The 14,915-nt window shown below is 41.5% G+C and overlaps 1 protein-coding gene across 1 annotated transcript in view; it reads right to left on the reverse strand.

Moving 5' to 3' along the window:
* NCKAP5 (NCK associated protein 5) overlaps positions 1 to 14,915 on the reverse strand; it is an 899,001-nt gene that overhangs the window by 48,584 nt on the left and 835,502 nt on the right. Inside the window, exons 14-15 of the mRNA XM_024761906.1 lie at positions 14,623 to 14,800; positions 5,747 to 5,825 (exon numbers count right to left, since the gene is read on the reverse strand). Coding sequence (XP_024617674.1) covers positions 5,747 to 5,825; positions 14,623 to 14,800 — 257 coding nt within the window. The remainder of the gene's footprint in view (positions 1 to 5,746; positions 5,826 to 14,622; positions 14,801 to 14,915) is intronic.

A 14,915-nucleotide genomic window follows, 5' to 3' on the forward strand; every position in this document is an offset into this window, starting at 1 on the left:
ATGTGAGGCTAAAACAAGGCAACACACATACCAGCACTTTGGCCAGTGCCTAGCATATAGAAAGCTCTTGATAAAGAGTGAGTATTGGTATCATACGTGACATCGTCTTCTTTCAGAACTTTCTGTCACGTTGGCAGCTTTCTGGTTCAGAGGCTGAGGCGCTCCGTTGTTCGACTTTGTTTTGACCTCCACCTCTTCCTTCCTTTGCCGTAAGTCACACACACAGTCTTATATTTACTTTAAGTGGATGAACTGTCTTTTAAGAAATTGAGGGAACTGTACAAAATGAGGTCTCTCTACAGCTCTTTCAGATTCCCCAACCATGTACTTTAGAGCAATAGGCCTTGGGAAAATGGGGGGGGAAAAAGACAAAGCTTATTTAACATAGCCACTTACCACCTGTTCAGTGGGCCCTTTCCCCTACTAGCACGTGGATGAATTAGTGTCACCCCCTAGGGCTTCGTGCCTGCCTCTGCCCTCGCAGCTGAGATCCCCGTCTGAAAAGCACCGCCCTTATCGGGTCTTGCTGGTGCTAATGTGAGAGACACTGAGGTTGTCAGCCAGTGACACTCAGTGGGTACCCTTCCCAAACACCAGCTGTATTATAACAGGAGACGTGAGCACCTGTACCCAAAGGAGTTACCCACGGGTAGGACATTTAGGTACACCCTGATAGATCTCCAGGAGAGTTCTTTTGGAGCAGGGAGCCCTTTGACAACCCTGAAATAATCCATCCTTTTACACAAATGCGTGACTCTACTCATCACGGCACACCACTTGTGAGGAAACAGTACGGTGACTAGTGCGTCTGGTTGGTCCAAGGCTAAAGGAGAGAAAATGAAAACATGTTTTTATTTTAAAGTCTAAGCATGAGCATCATAGTGATTGGATGGCCACTTCTTAGCGTGTTGGTCTTTTAAAACAATTTTCCACTGTCTATGTATTGTCTGTAGGATTAAGTTCGAACACCTAAGCTTGGCTTTCAAGGTCTCCACAATCCGGTCCCATCCCACAAAACCCCTCTGTCTGTACCTCGTCCTCAAAGCTTACCCTCTGCTCTAGCCGGGCTGGTCCTCTGCTGACCCCCTTCCCCACAGTGTGCCGTATTCCTATCTCCAGGTCTCTGATTACGCTGCTTACCTTGAGTTGAAGGAAATCTCTGTCCCCTTTGCTGATGAAATCCTACCCCTTAGGAAAGTGGTTCCCAGACTTTGCTGCACGCTGGAATCACCTGGGGATCTTTACAGACTACTAATGCGTGGCTCCACTCCCTAGACCTTGTGATTTAATTGCTATGGGGTGTGACCTGGGCATCAGCATTTTTAGAGCCTTCCCGGAGGATTCTGATGTGTTGCAGAGTTTGGGAGCCACTGGTATCAATTGCAAACACTCTTAAACTTCAGTATCTCGCTGTCTCACTCTTGCCTTCTCCTGTTCATGAACATCAACACTTCTGGATTCACCAACGGTGGGCTCCACACCCTGCCCTGTGTACTCATATATGGAGAGCATGTCTCTAACTTATCTGTGATTACACGGCATCAGAATTATTTGTTTGCGTCTCTGTTTCCCTACTGAACTGGAGTTCACAGAATATGCGTACTGTGTCTTACTCATCTCTGTATCTTTGGCTTCTAAAACAGGGCATGGCTGGGAGAAGATGCTCCATGTAGGCTTGTTGAACTAAAGAGAACTCAGCTCCTTGGTGCAATCTACAGGACAAATATTTTACAGGAGTAAAAAAGCCATACTTGCAACTCTCTAGGGCTACAATTCTCTACCTCTCTAGTAAAAAACAGACAGAGGGAGTCACAGACTACGATTCACTATGCTCACAAATATGGAAATCTCCACCAAAGCCTTATCTCAGGCCCGCCTCTGGTATTTAGAAGGAAGCACTCATAAGGAACAAGCTGACAGATGACGAAAACAGAGAACCAGCCGCAAGGGAGTGAGACACAAGAAGGATGACGTGTAATGTTCCAAGCACAGGGCTTTGTACATAGGAGATACTCAGTGGATGGAAACTAACATTACTAGTTCCAGTCCTTGGTCAGAAAGAACCGCATGGTCCTGTTTCCACGGGTCTACCTTCATGACAGGTGGGATTTATATTTTGGGCTGCCAGATGCCAAGCCCCCCCCACCCCACTTTGAAGTTCGGTGCTTGTGGTTATAGATGGGTGAACTCAGTGCAGCCACGATAGAAACTTCCTTGCCCAAGCTATTACCCTATAGTACCTCTCAGGTGTCATTTGTATGTTCGGACATGCAGAAGTATTGTCACCCTGGGAAGTATTCATGCGGATCCAGATTATGGAAAACGATTCTATCTGATTCCTCATCCACAGGTATTATTATCTAAGTGGTTTCCAGTTCAGAGCCAGTCTGTTACAAGTCACCAGAACATTCTCTATTGAATATCCGAGTCGTTACTGAGAACATGTGTACTTCCCACTCACATTTGTTTCGATGATCAGTAGCTCACTCTTTCCACAATTAAGCCACATATGTCAGCACGTTATTCAAAAGGTGACCTTTGACTCAAATGGACTTCCACTCAAAAAGCTGTGAAAGCCTGATTAGCTTTCTGAGATATTTTAAATTTTATTTTCACTATGAATGTCCTTCACTGTGCTTTGGGCACACAAACTTGCATTCGGTAACAACTCTTTAGATTTGGGGAAATACCATGCATCCTTCACTTCACGAGAGTCTACCAAGCAGCCCTTGTTTTCTTGGTTATCATTTAATTCAGCTTGATTTCTTCCTCAAACTCCTCAGAAGACATTTCTTCCTCTTTAAAGGAATTTCCAAATCCCCTGTCTCCTCTTAGGAGATTATTTTTGATGCTATCACTGGCTGATGTTTTTAATATGAGACAATGTCATCTGAATTCCTACTGACCATTTAACCCTATTAGATAATTAGTGTAATACACTGGGTGAATCTATTACAGTTAAATAGCAAGAAAGAACAATTGGTGTTGGTGATCATTTGTGTAGGCTAGCCTAGTCATTTGCTCGTTGCTTATTAACATGAAAGTCTGACATTTGTTAGGGCAATTTGAAAGAAAAGAATCTAGTTGCATTATTTAACCTATTTCATGAATCTTGAATTTCAATATAGAGCAGGTTTAGTTAACAGCATCCTGTCTTGTAATCAACTCATACCGTTTGGATGAAGCCAACACGATTATCCTTAACTACAGAAAGGCAAACATTCAGATTCACAGATTTTTCTGATTGGTGTTCTCTGTCAAAGATACTAGCTGTTGTCTGGTTAGAAGAAGACCATATTTAGATTTGCTCAGTTGCTGTGACTGGAAATATTCTATGGTTATAAATATTGGCAGGATATGGGATAACACTTAGTCTAGACAAAATGAAGAACACTGGGATTCGCAGGGTGCTAAAAAAATATTTTTTCAGTCATGTTTGTGCGATAAAGATAAAGAGCCACTCGATTTGTTGAGCCTCACTCAGCCTTGAAATGGATGAACTTTTTAAAAGGCCTGTGGTAATACTGATTGGCTAACTCAGGGAACACTTTCAACCCTCTTCTCTCTGCTACCTCACGCGGTAGAGGCTGGGAAGCAACATACTGACTTTCCCAGCATCCCTTGCACCTAAGATTGGCTTTATGATCTGGTTCTCACTGATGACATGTAACCTGAAGTCTATGGTGCGGGGCGGTGATTCTGAAGGAATTTTTACTTTTCCTTGCACTTTGTGTCCCAGATGTAGCTGGGATGCCTAGACTGGTGGGAATTAATTTGCAACCAGAAGTGACGAGCATGAGGACCAAAAAACAGGGTTTTGGATAGAATTGTCGAGCTGCTGCTTCTCTTTTATGTTTCCCTTCCTCCAGACTTTTAATTATATAAGATGACTCAATGACTTTATTCCTTAAGTCATGGCTAGTCAGTTTTGTTGTTGTTACTTGCTGCCAGGAGCAGCTTGTTCGGATAGGTCTCCACCAGTTTGAGGAGATGAGGCTACAATTATGTGAAACAGAAACAGAGTCCAAATTTACTTCCTTGAGAGTAATCTAAACCAGCACTTTCCAGCAGAACTTTGTATGATGAGGGAAAAAGAGGCCATACAGAATGCATGGCCACTGAGTACTTAAAATGTGGCTAGTGCAACTGAGGAACTGGATTTTTAATTTTCTGTAGTTTTCATGAATTTAAACTGAACCTGAAATAACTACATGTGACTAATGGCTGTCATGTCAAACAGTACAGATCTAAAGAACTGCTAGCCTATAAAAAAATATGCAGATTACTATAGCTCTCTCTCGAAAATTCAGCCTCTAACTTTATGTCTGTTATTGTACAAGCCCAAGAATACCTCATTATGGAAAAATGATGACTCAGTGGGGCTCTACATAGTGCCACGTTTGAAGGTTGCTGAACAATATTTAACTTGTGCGTTAGCTAACTACACAGAACTGACACTAATTTAAGCATTTTACTGACAACTGTACAACTGACATTTTACTCTCAGTTATCACTGACAACTAAGTGTACTAAAGGATGTCTCTCTGGAATAATACTCTCATTCAGACTCCACTCACCCAGCTATTTGTTAAGACTTTTGTATTCCCAATTACAACAGAAAAGAATAATAATGGTGTGCCAGTCTCATTAAGCTGTGAGGGTATGATAACTCTCTGAGATCAACTGTAAATTATAGTTGGGAGAAGGCAGCTGGGTAAGCTGGAAAGGCAGCCGCAAAACATACCAACATGGCTCTAGGAGTGGTGAGATACTGAGAGTTGGCAGCTAAAGGTACTCCTGGGAAAGGGCAGGAGCCGTGCATACTGATTATACCAGCCACCAGAAAGCCGGAGGGCCGTCATGCCCTAGAGGATGGTATTCAGTACTGTCTACCACACCCAAATGTGATTTGAAAAAATGATTCTCTCATGTCTTGATGTTTTGTGTAAAACTAAATAATCAGCATGCTTACATTTCACAGCTATTTTTTAGAGCCCAAAGAACAACTAATTTTGCAAGTGTCCACGGTGACCCAGAGCTGTTAAAGTTATCACGTCTTCTATCTCCTGACAAGGACCACCGTCGCAGACAGCTACTCTATTACCAGCTACTTCCTGACTGCTGGAAACAGGTAAGCAAAATCCCTTCGTGTTAGAAACCTGAGTTCCTTCAACGTGGGCTCATGTAAAATTTTAGGACAGAGCTGACAAAGCAAAGGTATCTCTGAGAAAGGACTACCTATAATCAGGGTTCTAACAGAAACGATGAAGAAAATGAGGTGAATTTGGCAAGCCGTATATACTTAATCTGTTTAGTTCTATGTGTAAAACATATCCAATTTAAAAAATATTCCATATAAGAAAGCTACCACTCCACACTTCTAACCAATGGTAGTGCTCCCTGAGACAGTTACAGAAACTGGATCAATTCAACGTTGATTTTTTCCGCAGAGAGAAATTATTTACACTCAGTATCATTTTCGTTTCGTATTGACAAGGACTCACTTATCAGTTGGCATTGCGCTCCTTTGCAAATACCTACGTTTTCTTCATAGGTTCTGCTTTGAGCCACTTATTTTATGGTGGCTTCCAATGCCTAAGAAGATAAGGGTTATCACGCGTGAGAAGTTAAGACCCAGTCCTGGTAGAGGGCATAAGACATGACCTTTAGGAACACACCGTGTCTGAAATAAGGTCGCATGTAGAAAGCATCTCAGTGAAAGGCATATTGAGACATGAATTTTTACCTATGGCATGGCTCTGAAATGCAGAATCTGCAACTGTATCTTCTTCATCCTCTTGCAAGTGTTCATTTGCCTCTTTTATCTGCAGTAACAAGGAAACACTGTGAGTTCCTATGTGTTATATTAAATCGATTGTGATATCCTCAGAATATTGGTACATTCTATAACAAACATGTGGGTGTGCCTGTGTGAGTGTGTGTGTATATATACATATATATACACATATTTTCTTCACTCCATTTTCCCCTACTCTATCACTTGGCTTTATTACAAGTTTTAATTATAAGAGCATATTTTCAGAAATATAACCCCAGCTCTGAAAGCAAGTTATAGGGTACCTGATTCTACATAAGATTTTCGAGATAACAGCGATAGTTCTTTTTAATACTTAATAAAGTCAGTAACACAGAGCTGCTGGGAAAAATTAAAGTCTAAGGAAACATAATTCTTCCAGGGACAGTGACTCCACCACAAGTTATTTTAATGAGAATAAAGAAATACACTTAGATCTGTTGACCTTCTCCTAGAGTATAACTCTCTAAGAAAATGTTATTTTGTTGTTGTTCTTTCCAGAATGAAATGTGAGGTGATTATGATGCGTGCTCAGTGAACTAGAAGGCTGATGCATTTACCTAGATTTTTTTCAGGTCAGAAACATCCGCCTTACATTTCAGCTGGGATATCCAGAAGCTGAATGCTGGAGTACCAAATGGAACTCCAGCAGGAATCTAATACAGTCACAGTATTTTACGAATGAGAATTCTGAGATCCAGCAAGTTTCCTTGAACATATGTAAATGTCAACACTAAACCCAGGCCCCCTACTTCCCAATCTAGTAGCAGTAGTAATAACAATATCAATAATAATAAAAACAGCGAACGTTTAACTACTGTGCAGCAGGAGCTGTTTTAAGCCCCTCACACCTGTGCTCTCCTAACCTTGCAACGCCAGGAGGTAAGTGCTATCGTTAGCTCTGTTTTGGACATAAGGGGCCTTGAAGAAACAGACAAGATAAGCGATTGTCCAGGCGGTGGAACCAGGATTCAAACACAGCAAATCTGGTTTCGGTGTTGTGTTCATTTGGTGGAACTTTGTTTTTCTCAAATTTCCATGGGACTATGCCGGTGTAGACTTGGCCACAAGGTCAAGACAGCTCATGGTCCTTGGCAGAATGACCCTAAGTAGCTCTTTGAAAATACATCCCAGCCGGTCACCTGGGCAGCCAACGATAATAATGAACTGTGCAATGAACGCAGTGGGGGGACATTAGAGGTTGTCAGTGGATCTGCTCGGGGGCTCGAGTGGAATGCCAAGAAACCATTATTTTATACTTACAATATAGAAAGTCATATGCTGGTCAACTGACCCTGAGCTAGACTTAGCTTTCTACTTTTTAACCTCTTATTTTTCATGACTAATGGAATCAGACCAATTATTTACATTTCATGACCATGGTTCCAATATCAGAATGTAATTGGCGCCTAATCCGTACGTACTGAGAGCCAGGAGATGGAACACGCAGGAGTATGTCAATGACTGTCTGAACCCTGAAAGGAGAGGGTGTTAAGGGCTGAATATCCAGAGGCCACGCGTCATCACTTTCTTTCCCCATCAGCTGTCTGCTGCGAGCACTGCCTTGTTTGTTAGTACCCCCAGCAACATCAACCAGCCCTATTTCTCGTGTTTATGGATGGCAGAGAGGAGAAGCTCTGTGCGCATCATCAAGACTAACGAGTTACTTATTCGCCTTCCAAAGTTCACCTAGCTCGGTGACCTCTTTGTGACAAAGCTACCAAGAAACCCAAAAGGAAGGAGACCCAAACACCTTAATTTCCATTAAGAGTCCAACAGGAACTTTCTATCCTCATTTACAGAAGCATCGAGAAAATCTGTATTTTCAGCCCGTTCCAATACCTAAGACAGGATGCTCCATATTTTCGCACACCTGTTAGGTAAGATAGTATTTCCTTTGGGTTTTTCTAAATCAACCAATTTTAAACTTGAAGGGGTGCCATGCGAACCTGCTAGAAAGTGGGTGAATCATCACCTCCATCAGCCTATGAAATTCTGAACAGAAGAATGTAACGATTACAATACGGTTCTCATCTTGGAGATAAAGGAGAAGAGGCTTAGAGAGGGTTAGTGATCTGTTCAAGGTTATAAAAGGATGTCAGTTTTGGAGTGGGCACTCCTGACCCCTATTCATTGCTGTAATTTAATTTTTCAGCGTGCTATCTTGTCACAGTCATCCCTTCCAGACCTTCCCAAGAACTACTGTCTCTTTCTTAGTGTCTGGCAATTAGGTAGGCAGTATTCCAAATACACATAAACTATATTTTTATTTAAGAGTAGCAAAAGAGTTTTCTCTTTGTGCGTGTTAGTGCCCTGCTTCTCTTTCCTACTTGTTCCGACGCCTTCGGTGGAACTTAATCACCACCTCTGTCCGAGTATCATATTTAAGAAGGAAAATAAAAACCATCTTGAGGTCCTACCTATCAGCTCCTTGTCAGAACTTTTCTAGGGCTTTAAGTGCTTAACAGCAAATGCTAAACGTGGCCTCTTGGGTATTTATCAGAGGAACTGGGCTTGTAGACAGGAGTTTTTTCAGCTCTCCTGGGATAATGACCCCTGAGCAGCGAATGACACAGGAGGGGAAGTTTTGAATTGGAAGGGGAATGGATGAAGAATCCACAAAGGAAAGGAAAATGGGGGAGTGCCTTAGAATGGCATACTTGTCAGCTCTAATTATCCATACAAATAGATTTCAATGCAAAGTGGTGAGTAATTTAAAAAATCCATTTCCATATGGAAATGAGGGGCATGATTTATTTTGACAGCAGATTCCCCTTGCTAATTGTATTTCTCATAGGCTGAAATTAAAATTAATTTTCACTCTTGATCACACAGTGGCTGTGTGTTGGAGAAAGGTTGTGGAACTTTCCTGGGGGCAAGGGCCCGCGAGCTCAAGACGAAGAATTCGCCGAAGCGAATTCTTCACGTGGCAAAGCACTTCACAGATGGGAATGCAGGAGGAGGGCAAAATAGGCATGCTTCTTATGAGCATCCAAACAGGATTTAGAACAGAATTGTTCAATTAAAGATGTTGAAATTATAAAATTTTGCAGAACTTAGTAAGACGATAACAATTTGTGTAATTACTGTACCATTTTATGCTACTTCACCACCACGGCACAACTTTAATGGGATTGTATTTGATACTTTTTTATTAGCGTATGTGATTTTTTCAGACTCTGTGACACTGGGTGAAGAGGACACTCATAATTTAAGTTAAAATACCCATATTAAAATGGCCATCTCTTTCCAGCTATATGATCTCATTAATTTCATTAACGATTTTTATTTTGTCCAGTGACAGCTCAATAAGGAGCTGGGAGCTGTTCCTTTGAGACTTCTCATTTCAGAAAGTGACCTAAATCCACAGGAAGGAAGGACTTACAACATGTAGGAAGGAGTGTGCATTTCCTTCTGATTTATTTACTTAATACTGATGCAATCTTTTCTGGGGATGCCTTTTTCCCCTCTTATAATGATTTTGCAGAATTTAAGTAAAAGTGCAAAGTAACATGGCCCTTGTCTAAATTACACAAAAGTCAGAGCTAAGTGGTCTGTAAATGACAGCATAAATGGGGACATGAGCCTCTAATTAAGGCTCTGAAAAGAGAAAAATATTTAATTCAGTAAAGCATTAATGAGACTTTTATACATACGGTAGAATGCATCTAGCAATCTTGAAAATGGATATGCAGTCACCAGTGAACTAAGTGGAGGTGTGCTACGTACATGGACTTGATATATGTATGGAAATAATTTTTCTATTATATTACCACAGATTAAAATAATTTAAATGCCTTAGGACCCTCATAACTACATATAGCCTTAGTTTGTTAAGGGCAAAGGATGATGGTATATTATGGTGTAAGATTTTTTGGGTATTTCTGGCTGCACCTTGCGACACACGGGATCTTAGTTCCCCGGCGAGGGATCGAACCCGCGCCCCCTGAGATGGAAGTGCGGAGTCTTAACCACTGGACCTCCAGGGAAGTCCCTGGTATAAGATTTTTGAAGAGTGATTTTATTCAGGAAAAAAATGTGATATGTAATGCATTATGCGCAGCTATTGTTTTCACCCAAAATAACTACTGTGAGAAGAATTCTCTGCGACACACTTTAAAAGAAGCAGAGAGCAAATTTACCCTTGAGCCGCAGGAGGGGAAAATTTCCTTCAACTCTTGATTTTAAAAGGTTCGTGGGTACTCACATCAATGTGCTATGGTATAAGAGTGTATCTCATTTTGCATCTAATTTCCTTTCTATATAGGCTGATAACATACAATGAATAGGTTTTCACTGCTGTTCTTTTACTAGTCCCCAAGGGGACTATGGCCAATGTCCTTTCTGAAATTAGTAATTTTAGTCCGATCCCCATTGCCGATTATAGAGGTGAAAAAAAATTGCATTTTACCTTTGAAAAAAATGACTAGCTGTTCAACTATCTAGGTTAATAATAGTCCTCTATATGGAAAGCTTCCCAGCCTGACTAATTTTCCTCTTGCAGCTAACTAGAAAATTAGCTTATCCCTATGGGTGATGTATATTTGGTGGTTAGGGAATCCTTGTACTTCACAGAGAACAATAAGAGTGTTTCTTGCAGATATTCTGGAAGGACCAAAGGAAACATTATTACACTGTAAAAGACTTCAAATGAGAGAAGAAAAGGCAAATTACTTTAGCATTAGGAAGTAATAAGAAAGTAAAAATGAAATTGCAAAAGCTAAACAGGTTTTTTTTCTTTTTGGTATCTCTGTACAGTGAAGATATACCCCAAGCTGTCAGCACCATATTTAAATGGGGCATAGTTAAATTGAGTGCCTCTGATAAGGGGCTCTGCCGGCCTATCAAAGTTTCAGATCAGTTGGATTGAATTTCTGGCATACTGCACATTTCCACATGTTTATTCTCTCTCTTTCCTTTCAGTGACACTACAGAGGCAGCCTTAGACACACTTATAATTTGTGATTTTATAATGCAAGGGACATCTATGTTTTCAAGAAGGCATGATACCATGGAAGCCAAGAGCAAGAAGTGGGGAAAAGGAAAAAAAAAAAGCTTTTGCAAAGAACATAGTCTGCATATGATTTCAGAGGGTTTGGAAAAGAAAAAAAAAAGAACTTGAAGCTCTTTAGAGTCAAGAGCTGTTTGAAAAAAAAAAGCATTTAAATGTACATTTGTCTCAAATTAAAGTGAAACTCTAAAGAACCCTAAACATCAATAATAATTAAAAACTAATAATGCCAATCATGATTACTTCTAAAATCTCCTCTACTCTTGAACCACTCCAGAAAAAAATGAGTAATTGCTTCACGTTTCACGTTTTCCCTAGGAAAATGGTAGCGCATAGTAGATCTTATAATCACTTGTATTAGAGCCCCAAAATATATGGATACAGGAATTCTGAAAAGATACTGTTTTTTGCTCAAGTGCTTTAAAATTTACATAAAGGAAGAAGGAATATCACCAGTGATGCAAGAACAGAAAGAACATAAGGAGAGGAAGTTCAATTTAAGGTAATTTTAAAACAAAAATATTATTTGAAACTGGCATATCCTTGGGAAATATAAAAATGCCTTTTATTCATTTTTTTAAATGAATATCCTTTATTTTTTAAATGAATATCCTTTTTTTAAATGAATATCCTTTTTAAAGGATATTACCCCCTGAGTTCTGGACCTCATAATTAAAACACTAAATGATAGGGAGTCAAGTTCCAAAAAGGATAACTAACTTTTTTTTTTTCCTCTTACATGTATTTTATTTTTTATTTATTTACTTTTTAACATCTTTATTGGTGTATAATTGCTTTACAATGGTGTGTTAGTTTCTGCTTTATAACAAAGTGAATCAGTTATACATATACATATGTTCCCATATCTCCTCCCTCTTGCGTCTCCCTCCCTCCCACCCTCCCTATCCCACCCCTCTAGGAGGTCACAAAGCACCGAGCTGATCTCCCTGTGCTACGTGGCTGCTTCCCACTAGCTATCTATTTTACATTTGGTAGTGTATATATGTCTATGCCACTCTCTTTATTCATCCCAGCGTACCCTTCCCCCTCCCTGGGTCCTCACGTCAATTCTCTATGTCTGCGTCTTTATTCCTGTCCTGCCCCTAGGTTCTTCAGAACCTTTTTATTCTTTTAAGATTCCATATATATGTGTTAGCATGTGGTATTTGTTTTTCTCTTTCTGACTTCCTTTACTCTGTAGGACAGTCTCTAGGTCCATCCACCTCAGTACAAATAACTCAGTTTCGTTTCTTTTTACGGCCGAGTAATATTCCATTGTATATATGTGCCACATCTTCTTTATCCACTTATCTGTCGATGGACACTTAGGTTGCTTCCATCTTACGTGTATTTTAAATGATGAAAAGCTGTCCATGACAGTTACAGAAAATGGATGGAGTTACCTTTTTTGGAAGTTCCATTTACGTGTATCTGTGTGTAAATCTGTGTGTGTACACACACACACTTTTTAACAAGAGTTAAATTAAACTCCCCACGAAAACTCATATATGGGAAATGTTTAGTGGGCGTCCTCACTTATGGGAAAGCTCAACAAGATTTGGGAAGAGTCATGGGACATTCATATTAAAATAGGAAATACAGGCTATCTTCAAATGGCTCCAATCTATATAAATCCAGGATGGAAGTCATGCAATTCTGAGACATCTAATCAGGATCGCTAGTTTTAAGTTCTTTTCCATGTTTTCGCGAAGCTCTTTCAAATGCTTTCTGCTTTCAGCTTCTCTTGGGAGACGTAGCTCTCAATCCTTAAGGGTGAGCACAAAGCATGTGTATTTGGAATTTTAACGTGTCCTCTTTATGAGATCCGGATTCTAGTGACTTTGGTTCTAATATTTAAACTCTAAAATTCTATCAGCATTAATCTCAGTTGAATCAAACTATACTCATCTGCCCAAACCATCCTTTTTCCTCTCCCCTAAAGTATTACTAAAATAGAAGCAAACGGCTAGTATACTTTTTTAGATGTTTGAGGATAGAAGATCATCTAGTCCAGTAAAAAGAAAAGTATAAACCAAGGAAAGTACTGCCGTCGCCTTCAAAACTGGTACCCAAAGAGGATCAAAGATCAAAGATAATACCAAAAGCCTCAACATCTGCAAATCTCTATTTCTACCCCGCATTCTCCAAAACAATGTAGAAACTGTACTATTTCACAGGAAAAAGCACCCCCTGATCACTTCCCCGAGACGGTTTCCACATCAGCGATCTTGCACTTCAATTTCCCAAATCCAGCCTTATCCCCTGCAGATGACAATACCTCTGTGAGCTGAAATAACGTGCAAATTCTGCCGTTACTGTTGGAAATCACTCATTCCCGATTCACGGGCGGTGGTGAACGGGTCTGGATTCCTGACGTAACTAAGGAACTTACAGCAACAGCCAAGCTTCTCACCCCAGCTTGCTGGAAACCCAAACAGCAGTCTGTCTTCATCTTTTAGAAGCTGATGGCATTCCCGCCCAAGGCCCCCGTGCCATTCTGCTGCCCCTGTGATTTGTGACCATGTCGATGGCCCGGGGTCGGTAGTTTCGGAGCTCATTCCACAGCTGGAATCTCTCTGTCCAGATTCACGATGGAACCAACAGATCAAGCAATCTTTTGTACAACCCAAGGTCCAGCTGTCTACCTTATCACGATCGATCGAGGTGTCCTAGGAATTAGCAGTTCTTGGTTACGCAGCACGTCTATGGCAAACAGAAGAGAAAACCCTTCAGGGCAGCTGGTCAAGCCGAGAAGGAAAGGAACTTCATGGGAGTGATGAAGGCGGTTCTTGACTGGACGGAGCTTTTCTCAAAGCGATGGGTGGATCTTGAAGGCCTAAGATGTTTTCTGGTTCATTTGTCCCGAAGCAATTCCTCCTCCTGTTGTACTGGAAATAGCTGGCCGCTCCGAGGGTCCAGGGTCACCACCACCACGGACACGATAGGAGACACGATTTTTGCTATCACGTTGCCTTGTGGGTTGCCGAACGAGGGATAGCTGTCTCCGCCGAGCGTGTTTCCGTGGCCGTCACGATGGGGGTGGCAGCTGCCGCCGCCTCCTGCGGGCGGCCTGGGCCCGGGCGGGTAGCGGCCATTCTCGAGGTCCCTGTCGCTCAGGAAACCTGGGCAGCCTACAGAAGCCCCGACGTGCAGCCTGCACGGCGGACCACGCTAGCTCCGGGGCTAGCGCCCAGTCCCAGGACAGCCTTGATGTCCCGGCCGGGAGCATGGGGCACAGCTCCAGGCTCTGTCCCCTCTCCCTTGCCCTGCAGCATCCAGGCCTGGCTCCAAGGATAAGTTTCTTAAGTCTTAACACCTTCTGCCTTAGGTAGGATAAGTCGGTGTTTACAGCTTTAGGAAAAATGCTTAAATCAAATCATCAAAATAGCCAATGTTCTCCTAAATTGCTCTGCACTTTTATTTTTTTACAATCATTTTCGTTCCTTTTTGCGTTGCTGGAAATGATGGAAAGCATCATCAGGACCAATTCCCAGCACAAGGGTGTAATTGGAAGATGACACCCGCAGCATCATTTGCCTGCACTGTGATTACACCATCCTTCTGAAAAGGGAACTACAAAGGCAGCAAGAGTGGAGGGAGCGAGGCCCATTCCAATCTAACTGCCGTCACTCCGCTACAGCGTCGCCAAGGTTTCCCTCTTTTTTCTCTTTGGCTTTAACTTTCCCTTTCCCCCTTAATCTCTTGCCTATATATTTTCATCAGCAAAGGGCAGACAGAACCCAACCAGCCCATCTCAGAACCTGACACTTCATAACCAGGATGGTAAAAGACTTACCAGGGAGCCTTTCGGTATTTCCATATCTGCTTTGGTTTTGATGTTCTTCTTGTGGGTTCCTTGAGTGCCGATAGAGCTGCCGGTGACACAAGAGCCCTGGGAGCTGCCCTTTAACACGCTCCTGCAGGAAACATTATTTGATCCACTTTCAGTCTGTTGAGCTGCTTTCTTATCAACTCTGCAGGTAGAAAGTGATTCCTCTGATCAATTACACTGCTCTCCTGCAATCGCTCTACTTTTCCCAATCCTTTAATGTTTAAAGTAACCTCCATGTGTCTCTTTGTCTTTAAACC

The sequence above is a fragment of the Neophocaena asiaeorientalis genome, unplaced genomic scaffold, assembly GCF_003031525.2.
Source record: "Neophocaena asiaeorientalis asiaeorientalis breed wild unplaced genomic scaffold, Neophocaena_asiaeorientalis_V1.1 scaffold215, whole genome shotgun sequence".
In the NCBI taxonomy this organism is placed as follows: Eukaryota; Metazoa; Chordata; class Mammalia; order Artiodactyla; family Phocoenidae; genus Neophocaena; species Neophocaena asiaeorientalis.